Raw genomic sequence first — 25,550 nt, 5'->3', positions numbered from 1 at the left:
CAAGCACAAGATCCACTTCACCTTGAACCAGCTGAAACATTTCCAAAAGATGAATGAATGAGTTTGAATTTTGAAGACTGCTCGGGTCTTTATAAAAAATGTTTGCTTTTAGTACATAGTACATACATAACTAATAAAAACATTACAATAAAATAAAAGACAATTTAAATGTACATAAGCAATTTTCAAAATAATTATTCCATGTTCTAGGGGGCACGGTGGCTTAGTGGTTAGCACGTTCGCCTCACATTCGCCTCACACCTCCAGGGTCGGGGTTCGATTCCCGCCTCCACCTGGTGTGTGGAGTTTGCATGTTCTCCCCGTGCCTCAGGGGTTTCCTCCGGGTACTCCGGTTTCCTCCCCCGGTCCAAAGACATGCATGGTAGGTTGATTGGCATCTCTGGAAAATTGTCCCTAGTGTGTGATTGCGTGAGTGAATGAGTGTGTGTGTGTGCCCTGCGATGGGTTGGCACTCCGTCCAGGGTGTATCCTGCCTTGATGCCCAATGACGCCTGAGATAGGCACAGGCTCCCCGTGACCCGAGGTAGTTCGGATAAGTGGTAGAAAATGAGAGAGAGTGAGTGAGTGACTAAGAGAAGATGGAAATGGGCATCAAGGCAGGATACACCCTGGACGGAGTGCCAACCCATCGCAGGGCACACACACGCACACTCTCATTCACTCACACACTATGGACAATTTTCCAGAGATGCCAATCAACCTATCATGCATGTCTTTGGACCGGGGGAGGAAACCGGAGTACCCGGAGGAAACCCCCGAGGCACGGGGAGAACATGCAAACTCCACACACACAAGGTGGAGGCGGGAATCGAACCCCCAACCCTGGAGGTGTGAGGCGAACGTGCTAACCACTAAGCCACCGGTTTTAATGATATATTTTTTCTATTTTTAAGCTTCTCATTTATTCATGTATGAAAGTTTTACAAGTAAGAAACAGACAATTACTGAATATATATATAAAAAACATTCAGTAATTGTCTGTTTCTTACTTGTAAAACTTTGAAAATATATAACGGTATATATATATATAATTAATGTAATGTGGCCTATATGTGACAGATGTGATAAAGACCAGTCTTAGTCTTGAGTTATCAAACCTCTGTGATATTCACATCAGAATCAGAATCAGAATCAGGTTTATTGGTCAAGTGTGTTGACACACACAAGGGATTTGGTTCCAGCTCAAAAGTACTGACATAAATAACACTATATATGTGATTAGCATTAAAATGCCAAATGTAGGGCTACATGAGTGGGGAGATGCTTAAAATATATCAGTCTTGAAATAGCTCCAAACGCCTGTCGTGCAATTCCTTTTCGGCTTCCGTAGGCGTTCTGAGCATCTGAATGCTGATTGGATCGCATGGATCGAAAGGGCGAGAGAACAACAAACAGTGACGGGAATCCCGGCTCTTTTTGGTGAGTCAGCTCATCTGACTCGGCTCACCACTAAGAGTCGACTCCTTGGGCTCCCAAACGACTTATTTCTATTTTTGTCCCAAATGATTCCTTTTTTTTTGTTTTTTTTTTTGACCCGTGACTATAATTCTTTGCATATTACAAACTATCCTGCTTGTTTTCAATAAACAACGCGACGTTCATTTTCTTTGTATTATTTAAAAAAGAATATATATTTTAAGTGTAAAGAATCGTAATTATTGATCCAACAAACTGCTATATAAAAGTCTGTTTCTTATTAATTACTGTACGTAACATTCTCATTAAAATGGAATAAAGTATTAAAGCTCTATTGTTCATGTTTACATTGTTATTGCCATGGCAACCAACAGTAGATACGCTTGCTGGTGAATTTATAGTACAGCGATTTGGCGAGATAAGAACCGACTCAATTTAATCCATCAACTAAAGAGTCGACTCCTCCTTGAACGATACATCACTAAGAGCCAATCGAATGCGTGAGTTTATACATGGGAAGTCCAGCGCACTTGATCCGTCTCGTTTCTTTTACAAATGACAGTAATAGTAGGTTTGTAAAGGCGATTTATTTATGAGGTTTATTTTATAAACGTAGAAAAAGCGTTTTTAGACTAGTTGTGTGCTCGTTTGTTTTTAGACAGGTTGTTATTTTTAGACTAAACATGTCGCTCAGGGGTTGAATCTGTCCATCACACTGGGTTTGGTGACGCCTACAATAAACGGTAAGCACATAGGATCTGGTCCAGGATCTGGTCCTGCTGGGATCTAGTCCTGCTGGGATCTAGTCATCCTCAAATAAAACACATGCATATGCAGATCCTTTCTGTCCTGATCTAAACAGAAATCTAGAGTAAACGGTTTTTATTGCTGTTTTTAATGTACAATAGAGTTTATTGTATCACTGAATCTTCTGGATTCTGGATCTGGATCTGGTGGATTAAAAAAAAAAGGGGCTGAAAATAATGAACTGTATGCAAAAGTAAGGTAGAGAGCTGGGTTTGTTGTTACATTTCAGTCTTTCTTATATTTCTTGTGTGTAATGCATTCAGATATCATACAGATGAAAATCTTTGTGACGTCACACCCATATGTGCATCGTCCCTTAAACTGTGACCACCAAGTTGGAAGCAAACAACAATTATATAAAATGTTTTCTTATGCTGTAACATTATAATTTCCCTTTACTGGAGGAAAGAGGCCCATGTCTGCTCCAGCTTGACAATGCACCTGTGCACAAAGCACAAGGTTTATGTGTATGTTTACAGCATTTAGCAGACACCCTTATCCAGAGTGACTTAAGTTTTTATTTCAGTTTATACAACTGAGCAATTGAGTGTTAAGGGCATTGCTCAGGGGCCCAGCAGTGGCAACTTGATGGAAGTGGGATTCAAACTCATGACCTTCCGATCAGTAGTCCTACACCTTAACCACTAGGCTACAACATTCCATGTGTAAGGACGCGAGTGTCCTGCACAGAGCCCTAACTCCGACTCAACCCCATTCAGCAGCTTTGGGATGAACCAGGCCTGGAGCCTCATCACCCAACATCACCGCCTGATCTCACTAATGCAGCGGTGTCCAATCTTATCCGGAAAGGGCCGGTGTGGGTGCAGGTTTTCATTCCAACCAAGCAGAAGCCACACACGAGTCTACTAAAAGCCAAGAACAACAGGTGTGGCTTCTGCATGGTTGGAAAGAAAACCTGCACCCGAAAGAAAACCGACCCTTTTCGGATAAATTGGACACCGCTGCACTAACGCTATTATAGCTGAATGAAGACAAATCCCCACAGCCACAATCAAACACCTAGTGGAAGCAATTCTTTTATCTGTCACAGTGCATCGGAGTTACAATTAAATAATGACTATCAATCATGCATTTCATCCAATGTCATATGAATCACGTGACCCTACCCTTAATAATGTACCAAAAAGTAATTGGAATTTTATAATATTATAACACTTGGGAACAAATGAATTGCAGTCAATTACCAGTGTACGTTGTTCTGGCCTGCAGTGTGTAAATATGCACGATTTCTGTGTTGAAATTTGACTTTCAAATCAAGTTAGTCAAGCTGGTGGTTATATCTCAGAGTTACAGCTAGAGTATTGAAACAAAACAGAACACAGTCTCCTCAAGTTGACTCTTTAAAAACAGAATTGTGAACATAAGTTCTAACATTTTAAATAAATATTAATTTATGTCCTTAACTTGTATATCTCTGCGAAGGTGATTCGTAACAACGTTCATTGTTAAGCGCTAGAAATAAAATTGAATTAATTAAAAAGTGTTAATGCTAACAAGAAAAAAACTTAAACATCTTAAATTGTATATATGTAATTGTATATATGTATATATGATATATATGTAATTGCACTGCATTTAACTCTGTATACTGTGAGTTTCTTGATAAATTCTTGAATAAACTCGGCTAAAGCTCAGAGAAAAGGATTTTCCGAGAATTACAACACCCAGTTAAATGATCCCATTAAAGTAAAAGCATTCTCTTCTATATAATGCAAGCTATTTTTTTTTAAACCCATGATTCATGAAGGGTAAGTAGCATGTAATGCCTAATGTCCTTCTCCTGACCATTTAGCTAAGTGCTATTCTGATGGAATGTGATTTCAGTACATTATAGTTACATAATGCTGCCGGAGGATATCTGTAGTAACCATGATCGATTTGTGAGGGATTAGCAATATCTGTAAGTGTGTCAATGAAAGTGTGTTCCTGAAGGTCAGCATAACAAATATTTCATACGTAACGCTGCTTGATTTTTTTCTGATCTTGCTCTGAGCCAATCCTTGTATTCATGTGGGCTTTATTTGGTGAAAGAATATAGAAATTAATGAATGAACGAATAAAAAAAAAAACTGATCCTAACATCAAATTATTATTTAATTTAATGGAACTATCTACTGTATGCACTGAATACTCATGCAATTTTCCAATCCGCCAGTCATGTAGAAGCAATGCAAAGAAGTGCAATGCATCAGAATAAATTCAAAATAATTTTTTTTTTTTTTTTTTTCTGATGCATCAAATCTCTGATGATCAAAACTCTGATACATGTCAAGTGCTTTTTATATCAAACTTTGGGAAAGTGAAGGTGGTTGTTTCAGAAGCTGAAGATCTCCTAAGTTTTTGTAAAAATTTGCTTGAAAAACACCCAGTGAGAGGTTCTGCATGTGGAAAAGCTTTGTTGATGAGAGAGATAAGAGGAGAAAAGCCAACAGGTTTGAGCTGAAGGGAAGAATATCGTAGCTCAAATAACCACGCTTTACAACCATGGAGTAGATGGTCTATAAAGGCAGAAATCTACATTGGGTTTTACATTCAAGAACCAGGAACAGTAATTTGAGGTTACCTACTGTATGAGCCTCTTTGGCTCCCTTCACTGACTTCACTGACATCTTGGATGGCTTCACTGACATCTTCATTTCAATGAGCAGAATTGTTGTTATAACGTGCCTCAAGCCAAAGAGGCTCGTCGTGAGGCACATCAAGACCCAGCTATCACACTCACTGGACCCCCTGCAGTTTGCATATCGTCTAAATTGCTCCACGGACGATGGCATTGTCACGACCCTTCATTTAGCCCTCACCCAGCTGGACAATAAAGACACTTCTGTTCGAATGCTGTTCATAGACTTCAGTTCAGCATTCAGCATTGAGAAGCTGAGCCTGCTGGGACTGATCACCTCCTTCTGCAGTTTGATCCTGGATCTCCTGACTGGGAGACCTCAGTCAGTCCGGATTGGGAGCAGCATTTCAGCACCACCACACTGAGCACTGGAGCCCCACAGGGCTGTGTGCTAAGCCCACTGCTGTTCACTCATGACTTACGACTGTGTAGCAATGCACAGCTCGAACCACATCATCAAGTTCGCAGATGACACGACCGTGGTGGGTCTCATCAGCAAGAACGACGAGTCAGCATACAGAGAGGAGGTGCAACAGCTAACTCTCTGGTGTAGCCAACAACCTGTCTCTGAATGTTGATAAAACTAAAGAGATGGTTGTTGACTGCGGAAAAGCAAAGAGCACCACTCCCCGCTGGTTTCAGTCTGCCAGCAGAATGAAAATTAATTCAATTCAATTTAATTAAAATTAAATGAATCAAATTCAAGCGCTTTTAACAATGGACATTGTCTCAAAGCAGCTTTACAGAACATAAGAAATATTGCAAAAAGAACAGAAAGTATTATACAAAGATTTATGCAAAGATTCAATATTAATATTAGACTTGTATTTAAATGTGTTTGTATTTATCCCTAATGAACAAGTCTGAGGTGACTGAGCCGACTGTGGTGAGGAAAAACTCCTGTTTGCCCCTTTTCCACCAAAAAGAACCGGGTGCTGGTTCAGAGCTAGCGCTGGTGCTGGTTCAAAGTTGGTTCCACTGGCGAACCTTCTAAGAACTGGTTTGTCTTTCCACTGGCGTTGATGTGTTTGTGTTAGCGCAGCAGCGGCAAACACAAACACATCAACAATGGCAGATGTTGCTTTACTGTTAATGCTCATGGCTTTGTGAACATACATTAGCATCCAAACGCGGCGAATCCAACGTGTACGTGCAGCTCCATGTAATCTGTATAAACGGAGGTTGTCATAGAGAAAGTACATAACATTATTTTATCATTAACACAGAAAAAAGTTAGCATTAGCATGTAGCTACTTACTATCATGTGTGCTGATAATGTATTATATGACGGTAAAGTAAAAGTGTATTAAACATTAGTATACTTAAGGTACATTATTAAATGCGCTAACAGTAGCCCCGCCCACAGCCCCTGACACAAGCGGTTCTTAAGTCTAGACCAACAACGTTTTGGTGCTACTTAAGAACCACTTTTCCTGGTTCAGACCCGATGCTTTGGCTGTCGAAAAAGAAAGAACTGGTTCTAAATTAGGCTCCGAACCAGCACTCAAACTGCCTCGGTGGAAAAGTGGCATAAGATGGAAGAGGAAGAAACCTTGAGAGGAACCAGACTCAAAAGTGAACCTCATCCTCATTTGGGTGACACTGGAGGGTTTGATTATAAACTGTTATAAACACCAGAGAGTGTTATTATGAATAATGTCCTTTTTAGAGTCAGATACAGTCTGATAATTGTGTGTTGATTAGGGGGCTAATGGAACATTTTCAATCTGTATAAACAAACAAATTTCATGGTTGTAACTGATATAAAATGAGCCAGGATGAGTTGGCGTTCGATGTGAGACGTGTTAACCTTACACAGAATTTTAGTGGTTGTCACAGAAGCAAAAATAGGTTTTATATCACCATTTACTCTGAAGATAAACATTTGTGTGAACCGTTTTTTTTTTTGTTTTCTTGAAACCTTTTATATGAATATATTTCTGTATGTATATTTTGTAAATCTGTATATTTCTGAATACATATATATATAGGCACAGTTGGTGATGGTTCAGTGGTTAAGGCTTCGGGTTACTGATCAGAAGGTCGGGGTTCAAGCCCACAAGCTGCTGAGACATCAACGTCGGGTCCTTGAGCAAGGCCCTTAACCTCAACTGCTCCAGGGGTGCCGTACTATAGCTGACCCTGCGCTCTGACCCCAGGGCTCATGGAATATGTGAAAACTTAAAGCATTTCACTGCATGTCTGTGTATGTGACAAATAAAATTTGAATTAGCTAGATAAAGAAAACATGGGACATGACAAAAGAAAAAAAACATTAACGCTGGTTATTAACAAAGCAAAACTCTTCTGGGAAAGAGAGTTGAGTAAATAAATAAGTTTAGAGCCACACAAAATCATTGTAGGGTAAATTTGGTGCTGGCATCATTAATTATTCATTTTGACCTGTTTTGCTTTTCTCAGAAGACAAACATGGCAGAAATGTACATGATGCCCAACCCTGGGATGCCCAGTTACCCACCTGGGCTTGAGTACCTGACACAGGTGACAGCTTCGTGTGCTAACAGGATGTTTCTACAGCATGTTTTCCTTCACTTGATAAGAAATACCCTGAAGTCTGTCATCATTTTCAATTTCATTGCATGCTGTACACTATATTGTTGCACATACCATTAAAACATGATCTTATCTCCTGCAGATCGATCAGCTGCTGATTAAACAGAAGGTGGAGCTCATCGAGGGTAAGATCAATAGCAGTCACAGGGTTTGTTCATGATATCTAGGTTATGTGGCTACTTCCCTTGTGTCTATGCAAAATCTCAAGAGCCTGTTATCTTGTTAAACTAGCACGCGTCCTCCTGTCCCACCTCGAGCGGAGTGAGCTCTAGAGACACGCTTAGTATGATCCATAAAATAGAGTGAGCTAATGGCCTCATCACAGGGTTTACACTCACTGCCATGTTTGTAGTTCAAGTACTAAGTGATTTCTACTGTGTGTATGATGAGTATTGTATGGTTATGAAGTAAAAGTGTTGTCTTGGCCTGTCTGAGAAGATAATTTAATTACAACTAATGGGCTTTTTACACCTGGTCACTTCATGCGTTTTCTGTGATCAGATAACTATCTGATGGTAAAAAGACCAGGTCTAAATGCCCTCCGAAACGTTTTGGAGACGGATATAAATCCGATGGTACAAACCACTTCAGGAGGTGGTCTGGGACGCATTTCAGATGAAACTGGACAGGTGTAAATGAATGTGGTTGTTCAAGCCACATACGTCAGCGCTATACTCCTCCCAAACGGAAGTACGTCTTCTTTCACCCAGGCGTCTCGTTGGGACTTAAAATGCGCCGCTGCCGCCAGCGAAAACGCAGCAAACTGTAAATGCTGTTTTTTGTAGCATAACCGTCGTAACGAGTTTTTTCGTCTTCTTTTTGATTGCACTCTGAAAACCGCATACACCAAAGCGTGTTCCATTTCAGTCACCCCGGAAATGAGGTAAAATATATTTGCATTTTGGGCGGGAGTAGAAAGATCGGATCGATATCCGATTCGCCGAGACGCGTTTATGTGGCCTAATGTAAATGGAACAGTTTTAACAAATCAGATAGCTATCAGATCAGAGAAAACACATGAAGTGACCAGGTGTAAAAAGGCCCTAAATGATCATCTAGGAGTTAATGCATTCATCTCTATCTAATATTTGCACAACAGAATACTTAACTAAAACCAAAGATCTAGTCCTTTTGTTATAAATCAAATATTTATTTATTTAATTATTGTTTCTACCATAAATGTTTTGGAAAAGGAATGAGCAATATAAATGTACCAGGTAAATTTTCACGCATGTAGTTCATCAAAAATCAAAAATCGACTCTTTTCCCCTATCTTGAGAACCAAAAAAGCTAATTTTGAAAATGATTTTAAAACTGTTGAAAAATGTTGGTTTAGAAAATGTTTTCAATTTTTTACACATGTGGAAACTTTACATGTACTTTGGTGGGTAGAAAAAAGAGACCTAAGTGTTGTACTGGGTGAAATAGCGGGCTGGAGGTTGGATGGTGTAGCCGGTGACCTTGGCAGGCAGGATGAGTGCCAAGGTCATCGGCTAGGTCAGCGGCGGTGGCGAACACAGAGTGATGAGGGTGGAACCACTATAGAGGTTACTTTGTCAGTATGTCCTTACATTTGTTGGACATATTTGATAACTGACCTGAACGGTGACTGCTGCTCTTCCCACGTTTCCTTGGCCACGTTTCCCAGGACCTGTGGTTACACCCCGAACAGGAGCTTAAAGGGTGTGAACCCTGTGGATGCTTGTGGCATGTGGTTCCACCAGCAGACACTGAAGGGGATGCAGCGCCAGGTGGTAGACAAGGAGGGAAGGGATTGGGACCTCATCCTGGCCTACATCCTCTTGGTTGGCTGGGGAGGTGCCAATCCCTTCCCTCCTTGTCTACCACCCGGCACTACATCCCCTTCAGTGTCTGGTGGAACCTGCGGACACCCTCAGGTGTTTTATCTGCACCAAAGGACCCTGATCTATTATAAGTCAGGATGTAAACAGCATAATTGGGCCTGTGAGCATGTCCTATTGTATCTCAACCCAGACATACAGTAGAGGAGCATCAGTTCTTTAGTCATGTTGCAGGGAGTGGCCTTATGAAGAGGGACCGCCTCAGGGTACCTGGTGGTGTAATCTATAACCACAGTGATGACCCTGGGATGACTTTGGCAGCGGCCCAACAGCATCCATGCTCGAATAGTACCTCTATCATTGGCATTGGGATAAGGGGCACCGGTGCTGGCGTCTTGGGGGCTGTCCATTGAGATTGGGGGCACTGTCGAAAACTCCGAATTTCTCCACCCATGCCTTGTGAAAAAAGGAATCAGTTTATCCCTACCAGGAGTGGCCACTCTCCTACCCAGCTTTGTGTACACGCCTGTGCAGCATGGACGCTTGACCAGGCCTATAGCTTCTGGCCGAGCAAAGGTGACTGTACTCCTGTTACCCAGGAGTGCCTTTACGCTTTTGACACCTTTGTAAAGAGGATGGAGCTTACATTTTAAATATGCTGTTACAGATTGCACTGTAGTCAGAAATGGAAAACAAAAATGGAGAATAAACATATTTCTCTTTAGTTCAGATCATTTTATTAAGTACAAATTCCATTTGATCTATTTTAATTGTCACTTCTACCAGTAGTAGATATCTATGCAGTCTAAATTTGTACATGGTATGTTTAACTATGAAATTGTTCTGGCTTTTAAAATATAATACTTATGTACGTAGTTCTGGATTTGGAGGGAAAAAAGACAAGGAAATGGTTACCGTAGGTCTGGAGGTTAGACTGAGGCTTCAGAACTTCATTTATCAGACACACACAGCATCATGGATCATGTCTATGGATAATTAATCAGAGTAATCAGATTTTAAGTGGGTGCAGCTAAAAAGCAAAGCTGAATAAGGATGATAAGAAACCGTCACATTACCTTAACAGACCTTATTACTCACACTCAGCTGATGTCTAGGAGATTTAAGAGCTAGGTTTTTTTTTCCTTTAACATGTTGGGCATCCACATACAGTGGGAATATGTTCATAAAGAGTAAAAAAGTAAAGCTGAACTTTCTGCATAGCATTTCATCATTGCGTTATATCAAGATGTATAGTTTTATTTGATTCGGTATCTCATTATTTGAACATAAAATATCATTATTTTAACTGAATATCTTTTTTTAAACTTGTGTTTAACATCCTGCCATTCAGACTATAACAAACAATAGATTTATATTATTTAGCTTAATTTAATAAGCGATCACTTATAGTAGAAGCTCATGCACAGGATCCTGTACAAGTAAGGCTAATAATAAACATATTTTATATATAGTCGCATGCAAAAGTTTAGGAACCCCTGACAATTTCCATGATTTTCATTTATAAATATTTGGGTGTTTGGATCAGCAATTTTATTTTGTTCTATCAAATAACTGAAGGACACTTCAGTAATATTTCAGTAGTGAAATGTGGTTTATTGGATTAACAGAATATGTGCAATATGCATCAAAACGAAATTAGACAGGTGCATACATTTGGGCACCCTTGCCATGTTGTTGATTTGAATACCTGTAACTACTTAGCACTGATTAATTGGAACACACAATTGGTTTGGTGGCTCATTAAGCCTTGAACGTCATAGACAGGTGCATCCAATCATGAGAAAAGGTATTTAAGGTGGCCAAGTGCAAGGAAGTACAAGGAAAGAAGGCTTTCCCAAATATTTATAAATGAAAATCATGGAAATTTTCAGGGGTTCCTTAACTTTGCATTCCTCTTTTCACACACACACACACACACAAACACACACACACACGCATATATATATATATGCGTGTGTGTGTGTGCGCATGTGTGTCTGTGTGCATGTTAATATACATACATTTTTAAGTGTTTAACAAAGAACATGAAATGTGAAATGAAAAAAGTAAACAAAAAAATAATAACTGTCGCGACAAACTTTGATGTTGGCTTTGACGATGCAAGTATTTGTAAAGGCCGGTGCTTTTTGGAGGCGAGTGGACATAAGGGTCAGTGTTACTTTTGGAAGCAAGTAGACAGAAAGTTAGGGTGCCAAAACATTTGGATGTAAGTGGAGACGAGCATGTGAGGTCATCAGAATACTCTTAAGGACGTTCCCCACATTGGGCTGAGTGTTTTGAAATGTCACATGTCCATGTTGTGCTAATTATTTTTTTTCATGTGACATTAAATAACGTCACGTGACGTCATCAGAATACACGTGAGGAAGTTCCCCTCATTGTTCTGAGTGTTTTGATATGTCACATGTCCATGTTGTAGAAAGTTTTTTGATTTTGCATATTTTGGGGGCGGGGCTGTGGGACAACCGAAAGTTCAGTCGGTACACCAATGTAAAACTTTGTTCAGAGTATCACCCTAAAGGAGCTGGGCGAGTTTGGTGTAGATAGTTCCAAAGCTTGATAAGTTATAAACCTCTATAAATTTATAATGGGAGTCTATGGGAAAAAAGGCCACTTTGAGACCCGGTACCGGAAGTACCGGTACTCGGATCGCTTAGAAATGTAATAGCAACAAACATCAGACCAGGTTCTGTAACATATCCGAATTTGGTGCATGTGGCTCGAAAGCCCTAGGAGGAGTTACTCTTGATAAATTTTTGTCTAAGCTTAAATAGGAAAACAGAATGTTGGCTTCTACAAAGCTACATAATAAAATATGACTGCACTTTAATACAGGACTAAACCCGACTGTGTACAATGTGAAACGATGCGGTTTTAGAATGTTACAGCTACATGCTTAGCAACTGAACACCAATCAATCATTCATAACAGTGTTAAGACAGTCAGTAGCGACATTTCCTGACAACTGTTTCGCACTAATGTGTAAGCGTACTTGAATTTATACCCAACGCACCCTTGTGTGAAAATGTGTCTACAGCTCTGGTCGGCTTCGAGAGCAATAACAAGTATGAAATCAAGAACTCGTTGGGCCAGAACGTGTTCTACGCAGTGGAGGAGAACGACTGTCTAACGCGGCAGTGCTGCGGCCCTCTGCGCTCCTTCACCATTCGCATCCTGGATAACTTCGGCCAGGAAGTGATCACAGTCAGCCGACCCCTAAAGTGCATGTCCTGCTTCTTCCCGTGCTGTCTTCAAGAGGTGAGTGCTCCGAGCAACGAGTGTGTTGTGTAGCACAAGACTAGACAATTAGTATACCTTCATCTCCTGAGTGTCTCATTTGCCTCTTTTTCTACAGAAAGAACATCTGTTTATTTGTTAAAAAGACTTTTTTATACAATTTCTTTGGAGTTTCTTCAATTCTGTGCTAATCACAGTCGTAAGAGCAATGGGAATATCTACCAATAAAGATCTCCAGTCAGTTTCCAGTGCAAAGTAGTGAAAAGATTATTCTTTGCTTTAAACATCATGGATCTTGAATATAACCAATATATTAGAAACTAAATGAAAGTTTTTTTAAACCAATTTGACTATTTTTAAGCTTAAGCTTGTGTTCTATTGGCAGTATCGATATCTATAAAAAAAAAAAAAAAGAAAAGAAAATATTTAAAGGGGTCACGGTGGCTTAGTGGTTAGCACATTCGCCTCACACCTCCAGGGTTGGGGGTTCGATTCCCACCTCCACCTTGTGTGTGTGGAGTTTGCATGTTCTCCCCGTGCCTCGGGGGTTTCCTCCGGGTACTCCGGTTTCCTCCCCCGGTCCAAAGACATGCATGGTAGGTTGATTGGCATCTCTGGAAAATTGTCCGTAGTGTGTGATTGCGTGAGTGAATGAGTGTGTGTGTGTGTGCCCTGCGATGGGTTGGCACTCCGTCCAGGGTGTATCCTGCCTTAATGCCCGCCTGAGATAGGCACAGGCTCCCCGTGACCCGAGGTAGTTCGGATAAGCGGTAGAAAATGAGTGAGAGAGAGAGTGAGAAATATTTAAATAAATAGAAAGCTAAATATTTAAGTAGCTTCTAGATGACGTTCTAAGATGTAATTTTCCCCATCACAAATTTTTAATTTTAACAACAAATTTGTCCATTTATGGTTATATTTAAAGTTGTGAAATTTCTTTCTCTTTCTTAAAGTTAATAATACATTTACATTTACAGCATTTGGCAGACGCTCTTATCCAGAGCGACGTACATAAGTGCTTAAATCTCTAACATTGAATCATTAATGCAGGCTCACTAAGTTACATACTTAAAATACCATGAGTAATTTTGTTCAAAATTACAATGAAAAAGGGTCAAAGGTTGTTTTGTTTTTTTTTTTTTTAAATGCAAAAGATAAGGAAAGAAGTGCTAGTTGAAGTGTTTCCTGAATAAGTAGGTCTTCAACCACCGCTTGAAAATAGCCAGTGACTCAGCTGTCCGGACCTCTAGGGGAAGTTCGTTCCACCACCTTGGTGCCAGTACAGAGAAGAGTCTTGTAGTATACATGCCTCTTACCCTGAGAGACGGTGGAACCATAATACGGCAGAAAAAAAAAAGAACCCAAACACAGAGAAAGCAGAAAGTGTAAACTTCAGTCCTGAAGATCTTCCTGTGGCAGTAAAAACACTGCTGTAGCGTCATGTAATACTCTTCAGTCCATCTTTAAAAGTCATTACGAGCTCGGTCTACATTACCCTGACTTTCAGCTGTTTTGGGGTTTGACAGTGACCTTTGTTCTATAACTTCACTGCAGAATCGAGTGGAATCTAATTCACAATGAAGAGAATACAAGAGACTTTACACTGAAGGAAAACTTCGTCTCTGTGATGCTGAAACGATACGACAGATTCAAGTAATTTGAACATTTTTAGCCAGGATCTTGTTTTATCACCCATGATGTTTCTGTCCTGGCAGAGATCTCGTGTCAGGGTCGATACTGATGTTCCCGGCTTGGCAAGGCCAGCAGATGAACAATCCCAGCTCTCGCTGATGTTTTGGCAGGCAACTTTCTTTTTTTTTCTTTTTTTTTTATGAATGGAAATTCAGACCAAGTGGAACAGTTTCCAAGTTTCCAGGAAGTCTTCCAGTTGGGTTTTGAGTAAATAGCTCTCTCTCTCTCTCTCTCTCTCTCTCTCTCTCTCTCTCTCTCTCTCTCTCTCTCTCTCTCTCTCTATGTCTATTTCTCATCTCAGCTGGAGGTTCAGTCTCCACCAGGGAACATTGTTGGTTATGTGCTCCAAGAGTGGCATCCTTTCCTTCCCAAGTTCACCATCCAGAATGAGAACAAGGAGCCTGTACTGAAGCTGCAGGGACCCTTCTGTGGCTGGAGCTGCCTTCCAGACGTCGACTTTGAGGTACCGTGTCTCTGCCCAGATCATTCATCATCACTCTGGCACCGCATGAAATGCTCCAAGCCTTAAGAGATTAATGAGTGCTGCAGATTGGGTGAAATGCACTTCAAATAAGAGAGCCCTGGGGTTCAGAACTGAAAGAGGTTAATGGAGGTTAAAACAAACTAACAAAAAAAAAAAAGTCACTGTTAAGGTTTATATCGTCGCTGTCAGGCGGAATCCTCGTATCTCCAAAACCGTTATTTTTCAGGAAATTAAAAAAACGCCGTACCTTATCTACAGTGCACAGGGTTTAGTCCGCGTTGCAGTGGATTGTCTTGCGCTAAATTCATGTCCTCAGACGAGCACCAGAACTAGCGGGGGTCAAGATTTTTTTTTCTTTGAGCCCAGTGTTTTGAAGACATTTACCTCAGAAGACGTGTTGATTCGTTGCGACTCTTCTTGAGGAGAAATATGCCGTGAAGCTCTCCCACGGAGTGAGGAAGAGGTGGACAGTTGAAGTGTCCAATCGAGTTATGAGATTTGCGCTCAAGCTATTTTCAAGACTTTAGATTGGTTAATAACTTGTAAAAAATAACAGACCCACGTGGGGACTGACCAATAGCAGCGATATGTGAAAAAATATGAAATTGACCAAATTTGGACATACGAGGTTTCCGCCCGACAGCGACGATATATGATGTGCTTTACTCACACGTTGGTCAGATAAACCATTCTCCACTAGGGGGAGCCAGTAGCACTCGTGCAGCTTTTATTTGTTTACTAAGTTGATTTTTCATTTGCATTTACAGCTTTTAGCAGATGCCCAAGGATTTACTTAATGGGGTTTTGTCTTTTGGAGGAGAATAAAACATCCTGAAGCTAGCATAAAATTTAAAGCTGCATCCTAAATGCCATACTACACACTAGGCTTCAGGTAGTCTAGCGTCTAGAGTACGAATGTTAAAAGTGTAGAATTGCCTCAGACGGAACACTAACGTCTTCACAATAGCAGGATATGCCGGATTTTTTAAAATGTTGAAAAATGAATCACACAACGTGGGCTAATTTCAAAAACGCTTGTAAGACGTCTTTTCCAACCGGAGTGTTCTCGGCCATCTTGAAAACGTTCTCACCCGGCGTCCAAGCCTGGTAGCCGTTCCCTTCTTCCTTGACTTTACACAGTGGAGTAGAATAGTGCACAGGTATGCAATTTCAGACACACCTTAAGATTAGCATTAAGCTAAAACCTCACAAGCCATGGGATTTCTTTTTTTTAATGATGACCAGCAGAAGGTACAACTCTGTGTCACTATGCTGGAGGATTGTCCAAGATTTAAGTCCCTTAAACCTAGAGGAAAAGAAAGCTCATATGGGAAATAATTCTGCTCAGGTGTTCATCATCAGCTGCTGAACGGCGTTCTTAAATAAAAGATAATAAAGAGAAATAAAAGACACTTCATACACTCTTGTCTAAAATTTGTAAAGTTTTCTTTTTTTTACCCAAAGAGCAGAAATGGACTTAACAGCACATGTGAAAGACCCAAGGTTTTAACCCAAGACCAAATATGAGAGACTAAATATAATTTATTCCATAAAAGACATTAATCTTTTCCAAATGGCAGGTGAGTCCCTGTTCTTCCCATCTGTCTTCACTTCACGGATGAAAGGTTCGAATTCCCTCTCAGCACTATTGATTGGAATTCCAGCTCTTTTCAGTGAGTCGAATCATTCGGCTCACTCTTTTGGCCCACGAACGACTCATTGGCCTTGTTTTGGTTGTTCTGTTTCTGTGATTCATTTCTGCTTATCCTGGGGTTGGTGTGGGACACAAACAAAGCGAAGTGTCTTACTGCACATAATAGAACAAAAAAAATAAATGCTGAGTCGATATGTTTGTGTTCTCCATGTGCGTTTGTGATGTCGTAAGACGAACATCTATTCCCTGTTGTTCAATAGAATCATCTGAGTCTGAAACCAGAGCAACTCAAAGTCGGGCTACGGCAAACATACCCTGTGGGAAACCCACTTAACACTACATATAATATATCTACAGAGGAAAACATAGTGTACCCGCTCACTTCGGTTGGAACTCAATCCTCACTTTTTGTTTTTATTGCAGACGACTCATACTTACATGCTACTTTGCACTATAGCAGGTGGGGAAAAAAACCCACCACAGTGCTAGATCTGATACTGTTGTTGATGTCATACAGTTCAAATCCTGATCACTCCATCTGTTACTGGGAGCCTGGGGGCTAAACAGGCTATAATCTCTGGATGGGAGGGGCATACTCTCTCTCCCATGTCAATCACAACAATAGCCAATCATGGTCAGATGTGGCTTTCCTCTGAGTATGTTATGCATCTCTGTTCATCTTCATCTGGTAGCCATTGTGTGATTAGAAAAAGCTGACTGCTGTGTCGAAGGTGAAAAATATATCTATATAAGAACGGTTACACATAATATCTATGTGCACATCATGTACACTTTGGTAACAGATACATTTTTTAGCCTGTCTTGGCTAATTTTAATAAATATTAATTTAAATGCATTGGCCCAATGGTTAGGGTTCTGGGTTACTGATCAGAAGGTCAGTGGTTCAAGCTCCAGCTTTGCTAAGCTACTGAATGCTGGGCCCTTGTTGTATAAGGCCCTTAACCCTCTCTGATTTCTGGACTGTATTTGTGACTAATAAAAGATCTTCTTCAGTATTTGTCATGTTTAGGGATTAGATAGTATTCTCAGCATCCTTATGCTTATTGGTTCCTGTTTACCTCAAATACACTGGAAGCTTCTCAGTGCTAAAGCATCTCCTTATGACTTACATGGTTTTAGAGAAACACTGATGTAAAAGAAAACAAACATAAAATCTCGATTTATTTTTTTCCAAAAGACTAAAAGTATTGGGTAAGAAGTTTAGCCAACGAGAGATGACCATGATCCTTAATGGTTAGTTAGTCAGTCATTGGGCAAGATCTCACTGATCATCAGTCTTGTTTGTTTTCTGCTAAATCCATCTAAGCATCAGGCTGGAATACGCTTCATATCATTAATCCACAGGAGGAGAATAATAATAATAATAATAATAATAATAATAATAATAATAATAACTAGATTTGTAAAGTTCGTCGCAACAAATTTTGATGTTGGCTTTGACGAGACAACTATTTGCAAAGGCCGGTGCTTTTTGGAGGCATGTGGACATAATGGTCAGTGTTACTTTTGGAGGCAAGTGGACAGAAAGATAGGGTGCCAAAACATTTGGAGGCAAGTGGAGACGAGCATGTGATGTCATCCGAATTCTCCTGAGGAAGTTCCCCTCATTGTTCTGAGTGTTTTGATATATGTCATGTCCATGTTGTAAAAAGTTTTTTGATTTTGCATATTTTGGGGGCGGGGCTGCGGCACAACCGGAAGGCCAGTCGGTACATCAATTTAAAACTTTGTTCAGAGTATCACCCTAAAGGAGCTGGCCGAGTTTGGTGTAGATAGTTCAAAAGCTTGCCAAGCTATAAACCTCCAAAGTTTATAATGGGAGTCTATGGGGGAAAAAAGGCCATTTTGAGACCCGGTACCGGAAGTACCGGTACTCGGATCGCTTAGAAAATAAGAACAACAAACTTCAGACCAGAGTCTACAACATATCCGAATTTGGTGCATGTGGCTCAAAAGCCCTAGGCTTTTGTGTTTTTAAAAATTTTAAAAATTAAATTTTATACATTTTTGTCTAAGCTTGAATAGGAAAACAGAATGTTGGCTTCTACAAAGCGACATAATAATACATTATATTTTTAAAGAATTAAATCTAACCCTATATATGTATTGACTGCATACAGACTAGTGAAGCAAGTTAAACATTTTTCATGAATAAATAATGTTTGTGTTTCGGTCCTCTGACAGATTTTGACCATGGATGAAGTGAGCATCGGGAGAATCAGTAAACAGTGGTCCGGCCTTCTCCGAGAAGTCTTTACAGACACGGATAACTTCGGGATCCAGTTCCCCATGGACCTCGACGTCCGAATGAAAGCGGTGATGATCGGACTCTGCTTCCTCATTGTGAGTACTCTCAGATCATCGGGCTCTCAGATCTCGCTACTGGGAATCTCGTACCATGAACAATTTCTGACTTTTTCTCCAGCACACTTTATTTACACTGTCCAAACTTAGTTAATGTTTCAGGAAATTGATCCATTTCTTTAAGCCTTTGTCCCAGTACACTGGTGCTCTGTTATGCCAGTGGAATGGAAATGGACTTATAGTATGTTTTTAATCAGTATAAACTGATTTCTGGCTGTGAGTCTGATCTAAAGTGAGTCAGGACTTCAGTGTGAGACGTGTTTTTTTTTCCCCTTTGTTGATAACCTTACACTGAATTTTAGCTGTTTTTGAATAAGCACTTGGGGCATCTATTCAATTCAATTCAAATATATTTGTATTTATTTACAGAGCATAAATATAGTACATAAATTTTAATATTATACAAAAGTCCAAAATTATTATTAGACTTTTATTTAAATGTGTTTGTATTTATACCTAATGAACAAGTCTGAGGTGACTGTGGTGAGGAAAAACTCCCTTAGATGGAAGAGGAAGAAACCTTGAGAGGAACCAGACACAAAAGTGAACCTCATCCTCATTTAGGTGACACTGGAGGGTGTGATTATAAACTGTTATAAACACCAGAGAGTGTTATTATGAATAATGTCCTTTCTACAGTCAGATACAGTCTGATAATTGTGTGTTGTTGAGGAGGTTGTTGTCCTCAAACACCACATGGAGTTGGTAACTTCTCTTAGAATGTTTGCGGTCTTCATTAAGCGGAATCCAACTGGAGCTGCTACAAGTTCTAGATGTTCCAGCTCTTCATCTCAAGTGAAAATCACTTCCATTTGCTGATTTGCTTTATTGCCAAAATTTGAGTGAGTAAAATTTACTCAGAAAGTAGAATAAATTAAGTAACGAAAGTGGCGACTTGAATGATAAAACCATTTTCTATAAATAACAGAGATGTTGTCAGTCTGTCCAGGACGTGTCGTGCGACGTCATCACAACAAGCATTCAGCCAAATCCGTCTTTTATTCACGTGTGTGGAACATGAATACAGTTCTCATAGGAGCACATTGCGTATGTGTGTCTGTAGCAGCAGGAGAAGAATCCTGTGGTTGTGTTCAAAAACAAATTAAAAAATCGCCAAGTTTCCAAGTGAAAAATCCAAGTTTATTACGGTGGCCAAGAAGTGCAAAACACATGAACAAATCCGAATACACAACAACAAGTCAGACATCCCGGAAAAGGGAGGTATTGTTTGTGAATGGAAACTTATCTAATGTTATCTTATCACAATCTTATGTGTAATGTGTAAAGTTCTCCGTTTAAATATAAGAAAATAACAGAATTAATCCACAGTAATCCACAGTATGTAATACACACACATTCCAACTTTTCCCTGCGGCAGACTGTTGTACTGCCTGTATACCTTGAGTGACAGGTGTCTTGTCCAATGATCGTTCCAATCACAAACTATACCAACCTCTTCCGGGTTGTCTGAATTGTCGTTGTGTTTTCGGATTTGTTAATTTGTTACGTGCAACAATTCAGACAACCAACAGAAAAGGTAGGTATAGTTTGTGATTGGAAACTTACCGATCATTGGACAAGACACCTGTCATTCAAGATATACAGGTGAATGACACGTGTCTCGTCCGACGATCGGTAAGTTTCCATTCACAAACGATCCCTACCTTTTCCGGGTTGTCTGACTTGTCGTTGTGTTTTCGGATTTGTTAATGTGTTTCGCACTTCTTGGCCACCGTAGTTTCCCCATGAAATACTGAATGAATAAGGAATAAATAATTAGTATTATTAATAACTATTAAGAATTTCTAATGATTCGGTTATTTTAATGCATTTAATTTTTATAAAAAAGTTTGTTTTTACTGTTTGAATATATCATTTTTTTTTCCTTTTTGTTCTCTTGCTCATTAATCAGCTCTGTTTGAATTGCTGTGGATTTTTGCTGGACACACAATCTTTATATTTCAGTTTTTGATTTATTTTCCTATTTCTCTTCTTCCTTTTACAGGACTTCATGTTTTTCGAGACGAACAACTAACCGCTGAGCGAGTGTGAGCAACCCGAACAAAGCAGAAAGAGGAGTAAAAGGGGGTCTGTTCCAAAAAGAGGACTGGGATGAATTAATCCTGTGTCAGCACGATTACCGAATCCAAATAAACCAAATTTTAAACCAAATAATCCTTCATACGTTCAGCCAGGATTACGAAAAACAAAAGGACAATTTCTCATCAGTAAAACAAAAGTTATTTTTTTTTTTTGCACCATATAAAAAGAAGGCTTAAAAAAAACAACCAAAAAACTAAATTAATTTTAAAAACAAAACTAAAATAAATACATAAATAAATAATTGAAACTCTATTTACTCACTCACTCACTCATCTTCTACCGCTAATCCGAACGCTTATACCTCGGGTCACGGGGAGCCTGTGCCTATCTCAGGCATCATCGGGCATCAAGGTAGGATACACCCTGGACGGAGTGCCAACCCATCGCAGGGCACACACACACACTCTCATTCTCTCATGCAATCACACACTACGGACAATTTTTCCGGAGATGCCAATCAACCTACCATGCATGTCTTTGGACCGGGGGAGGAAACCGGAGTACCCGGAGGAAACCCTCGAGGCACGGGGAGAATATGCAAACTCCACACACACAAGGCGGAGGCGGGAATCGAACCCCCAACCCGCCACCGTGCCCCCCCCGCCCTTTGAATTAGATTTTCAAAATGTAAAAGAAAAAAAAATAATTTATATTTTGAAAACTACTTGATTTGGTGAAATCATTAATATGATTTTCAACGTGAATATTCGCTGTGATGACGCCTGAGGCACAGGCTCCCCGTGACCCGAGGTAGTTCGGATAAGTGGTAGAAAATGAATGAATGAATGAATGAATGAAAGAATGAATAATTCAAAGGGCTTTAGTGAAAAGTCCCAACATTTTACAAGTGTTTAAATATGAAGGATTAAACACTGAAGTCACTTAAGCTAAGAGCCTAAAGATTCTATCAAATCCTTGTATCTGGAAGAAAAGAAAAAAAAAATCTGGATTTTCCTCATTCCCCCTTTCTGGAACAGACCCAGATCAATTCCTTATTAAATAAATAAAGCCTTTATATAACAAATTCATAGAAATGAGGTAGAATGAATTGTTTATTTAGCCATTATGTACTGAACTTTTCTTTTCCTCCCTCTTTTGCCCTGATCTCCTGCCCCACTTCTCAAGCAGAGCCGTATAAGCAGTTAATACCCATCCTAGCTGCTGTGCCATGAGGCTTTAAAGCTCATTTGATTCTCGCTCCTCCTCCTCCTCCTCCTCCTCCTCCTCCTCATCCTTCCTGCCTTCCTCAGACTGAAGTACATATAGATATTTAAATCCTGTAAGTGTTTATTGTAGTGTAGTGACTTTGATTTGTGTTCTTACTTTAACAGAAAAGTAAAATATTTCTCACCGATGATTTCTAGGGTTTCGCTCTAATAGCTGATACGACTGACCAAAACTATGTGACTCATTTTTTTTATTCTGTAATTATACCACGGCACTGATAAAGCCATTAATCCATCCAGGATAGGCACTAAGACTCTATTGTAAAGCTACTGTATTGATGTTTCTTTTATTTATTTGTGGGTTAATATTTAGCCATTTACATTTGTTTTAAAGTGTCACATCAAGCTCTTTTTATTTATTTATTTATTTTTGTTTTGTTTTGTTTTTTAACCTACTTCATAGTACTACCAAATGCGTGCAGTAGAGGGCAACAGCAGCCTGGCAAAACCTCTGCACCTCCTAACTTTACTCGTCAGTCTTTTCCTTTTTTTTTTTTTTTTTTTTTTTTTTTTTACTCAGGTAAATATGCATGAAACGTATGCTTGCACTTTACAAATGTGTGTGTGTGAGTCTGTGAAGCTGTAGTCCAGTCGACGCGCGTCGTGCTCGTTAATACAGAATGTAGTCTACGCACTGCCTTGTTCCACAGGTTTTTATTAAATAAATGATTTATTTTCAACTTTCAGAGGTCTCATGGGTTTTGTGTGGCGACGTTGCGGTATAAAGTGTTACCCCGATTGTCAGACATGTTCTACAAACATGGGTAAATATTTAATAAAACATGTTTTTAAATGATGGGAAGGAGGAAATAGAATCTTAAGCGCTAAAAAACAACTAGTTGATCCGAATGGAGTGATTCTGGGAAAATATGAACAGACATGGAAGCAGATTATCTGTGATTTAGTGATACGTACTGTATACATATTCACCCCAATGACATCATTGCTGCGTCTCTCATGTCGCTCGTTTACTGACTTTTGGTGGATTTCTTTCTCTAGGCAAAGTATCAGTAGTTATACTGCTATGATATTGGATTTAATCATTTGTACCGCTATGCTCAAGGTTTGGGATTTTTTAAATAAAAAAAAACTAATGCTTTAACAGAACTTTTGTCCTGGCTCTGTTTTGATATCTCCTTGGCCTTCATGATCATGTTTCTTTGGGTTCTCAAAGGAAATATGCATTCTTCCAAGAACATGTAAACCACTTGGCTTTCTGTCCAAGTCTATAGCGTCTCAGATCAGCCTGTGGGAATATTATTCCTAATGTTTCAATGACCTAAATAACAAGTTCTAATGACACTGAACACTTACGTTAATCGTGTTATGTGATTACTGTGATGGGTTCGGACCTTGTCCATGGTCACTCCCACCTTGTCATCCAAGGGGGCTCTGTGTAAGAGAGCCCGATATACTTCAGTTCGTATATATACACATTTGTATGTATAGAGCAGTCTATCTAAATGTGTGTGTGTTTGTGTGTGTGTGAGAGAGAGAGGGAGAGAGAGAGAGAGAGAGAGAGAGAGAGAGAGACTTTCTCTGAGTAGGTGTGGGAAATTTCCACTAGTAACATAAAGAAAAAATGTGGTATGTAAGAAAATATTCTCATGGAAAAACATTAATGCTAAAGTTTCAAATGATCTCAGATATTTCCTTTTATTATCAACCCCTAAATTAGAAACCAAAAAAAAAAAAGTTTAAACTTCATATATGAATTGTGAATATTTCCAAAGAAGAACATTAACATAACAATAACAGTTAGATAAAAAAGCTAGAGAAAAAAGTAAAGGGAATGCAAAAGGTAAGGAAGTCAGCCTTTCCTTTCGATTCCTTCCCTTCCCTTCTTTTCCCTTCTCTTCCCTTCCTTTCCCTTCCTTTCCCTTTCCTTTCCTTTCCTTTCCTTTCCTTTCCTTTCCTTTCCTTCCTTTCCTTCCTTTCCTTTCCCTTTCCATCCTTTCCTTTCCTTTCCTTTCCTTTCCTTTCCTTCCCTTCCCTTCCCTTCCCTTCCCTTCCCTTCCCTTCCCTTCCTTCCTTTCCTTCCTTTCCTTCCTTTCCTTCCTTTCCTTTCCTTTCCTTTCCTTTCCTTTCCTTTCCGTTCCTTTCCTTCCCTTCCCTTCCCTTCCCTTCCCTTCCCTTCCCTTCCCTTCCCTTCCCTTCCCTTCCTTTCCTTCCTTTCCTTCCTTTCCTTACTTTCCCTTCCCTTCCCTTCCTTTCCTTCCTTTCCCTTCCCTTCTCTTTCCTTCCTTTCCTTCCTTTCCCTTCCCTTCTCTTTCCTTCCTTTCCTTCCTTTCCCTTCCCTTCCTTTCCCTTCCCTTCCCTTCCCTTTTCTAATCTGCTATGTTTTGAGTCAGTAAAGAGCGAAGCTTGTTACCGAATTGCATCATCTCAATCAATCATCGCTTTTCTATCAATACAAAATTGGGTTTTGAAACAGAACCAAAAGAAAACCCCACCAAAACACCTCACCGATGGTGGTACAGATTTGTCAGCATTGCTGAAACCTCAGATCAGCTGTTCAGAAACCCAGATGTAGATTTAGATCATTAAAGTATGTGCTATTGGCGATAGTGCAGAAGAAAACCTCAAAGACATCATGAAACTCTGGAGAGTCCAAACTGATCCAGTCCTCTACTGGGTGATAGAAAAAATTGGAATTTAACCAATTTTAAGGGGTTAAGTTTAATCCCACTTATTTTTTTTATAATGTCTTACTGTAATTAATGTTTGGACTTAACAGCTACCATGTGACAAAGCTGACATCAATGAATCTCCTCATTTATAGTCCGGATGGTTGGAAAATAATATTTAATTGATGATTGATTAGACTAGTAAGACTGATCTGTGAATGTTGTTCCAGCTTCATAACATCGGCCTAATGCATTCCACAGAGGACGGAAAAATGGAAAACAGCAGATCAGTGATGTAATATAGGCTGATCCTAGTGAAGCTGGCAGAAATGTTTTAAACCCTACTGCATTGCTTTAGCAAGACTTACTGTCCACTGGCTAATGTCACCCATCACAGCTAGATTCGATTTGTGTGAAAAATATAGGCTTTTTTAAATGAATTATGAATCATGAACAAAGACGGTGTCACTTTCCCAAAACTGCAGCATCAGGTTTAGTGTTTAAACATATATTTATAATGAAGGTAAATTATTAAGGGGTGGCACGGTGGCTTAGTGGTTAGCACGTTCGCCTCACACCTCCAGGGTTGGGGGGTCGATTCCCGCCTCCGCCTTGTGTGTGTGGAGTTTGCATGTTCTCCCCGTGCCTCGGGGGTTTCCTCCGGGTACTCCGGTTTCCTCCCCCGGTCCAAAGACATGCATGGTAGGTTGATTGGCATCTCTGGAAAATTGCGTGAGTGAATGAGTGTGTGTGTGCCCTGCGATGGGTTGGCACTCCGTCCAGGGTGTATCCTGCCTTGATGCCCAATGACGCCTGAGATAGGCACAGGCTCCCCGTGACCCGAGGTAGTTCGGATAAGC

General features: G+C 39.9%; 1 protein-coding gene across 1 annotated transcript; it reads left to right on the top strand.

Moving 5' to 3' along the window:
* The first annotated feature begins 1,943 nt into the window (after positions 1-1,943).
* si:ch73-206p6.1 (phospholipid scramblase 2) lies at positions 1,944-23,071 on the top strand. Its single transcript, XM_060869160.1, has 7 exons — positions 1,944-2,180; positions 7,307-7,387; positions 7,542-7,584; positions 12,320-12,540; positions 14,513-14,674; positions 18,555-18,713; positions 20,740-23,071. Exons 2-7 carry the CDS (start codon positions 7,316-7,318, stop codon positions 20,767-20,769), a joined length of 687 nt encoding a protein of 228 aa, XP_060725143.1. The 5' UTR covers positions 1,944-2,180; positions 7,307-7,315; the 3' UTR covers positions 20,770-23,071.
* Positions 23,072-25,550: the final 2,479 nt, after the last annotated feature.

Source organism: Tachysurus vachellii, chromosome 5 (genome assembly GCF_030014155.1).
Source record: "Tachysurus vachellii isolate PV-2020 chromosome 5, HZAU_Pvac_v1, whole genome shotgun sequence".
Classification (NCBI taxonomy): domain Eukaryota; kingdom Metazoa; phylum Chordata; class Actinopteri; order Siluriformes; family Bagridae; genus Tachysurus; species Tachysurus vachellii.
The sequence above is the reverse complement of the archived record's forward strand: the minus strand, read 5'-3'. Positions and strand labels throughout refer to the sequence as shown.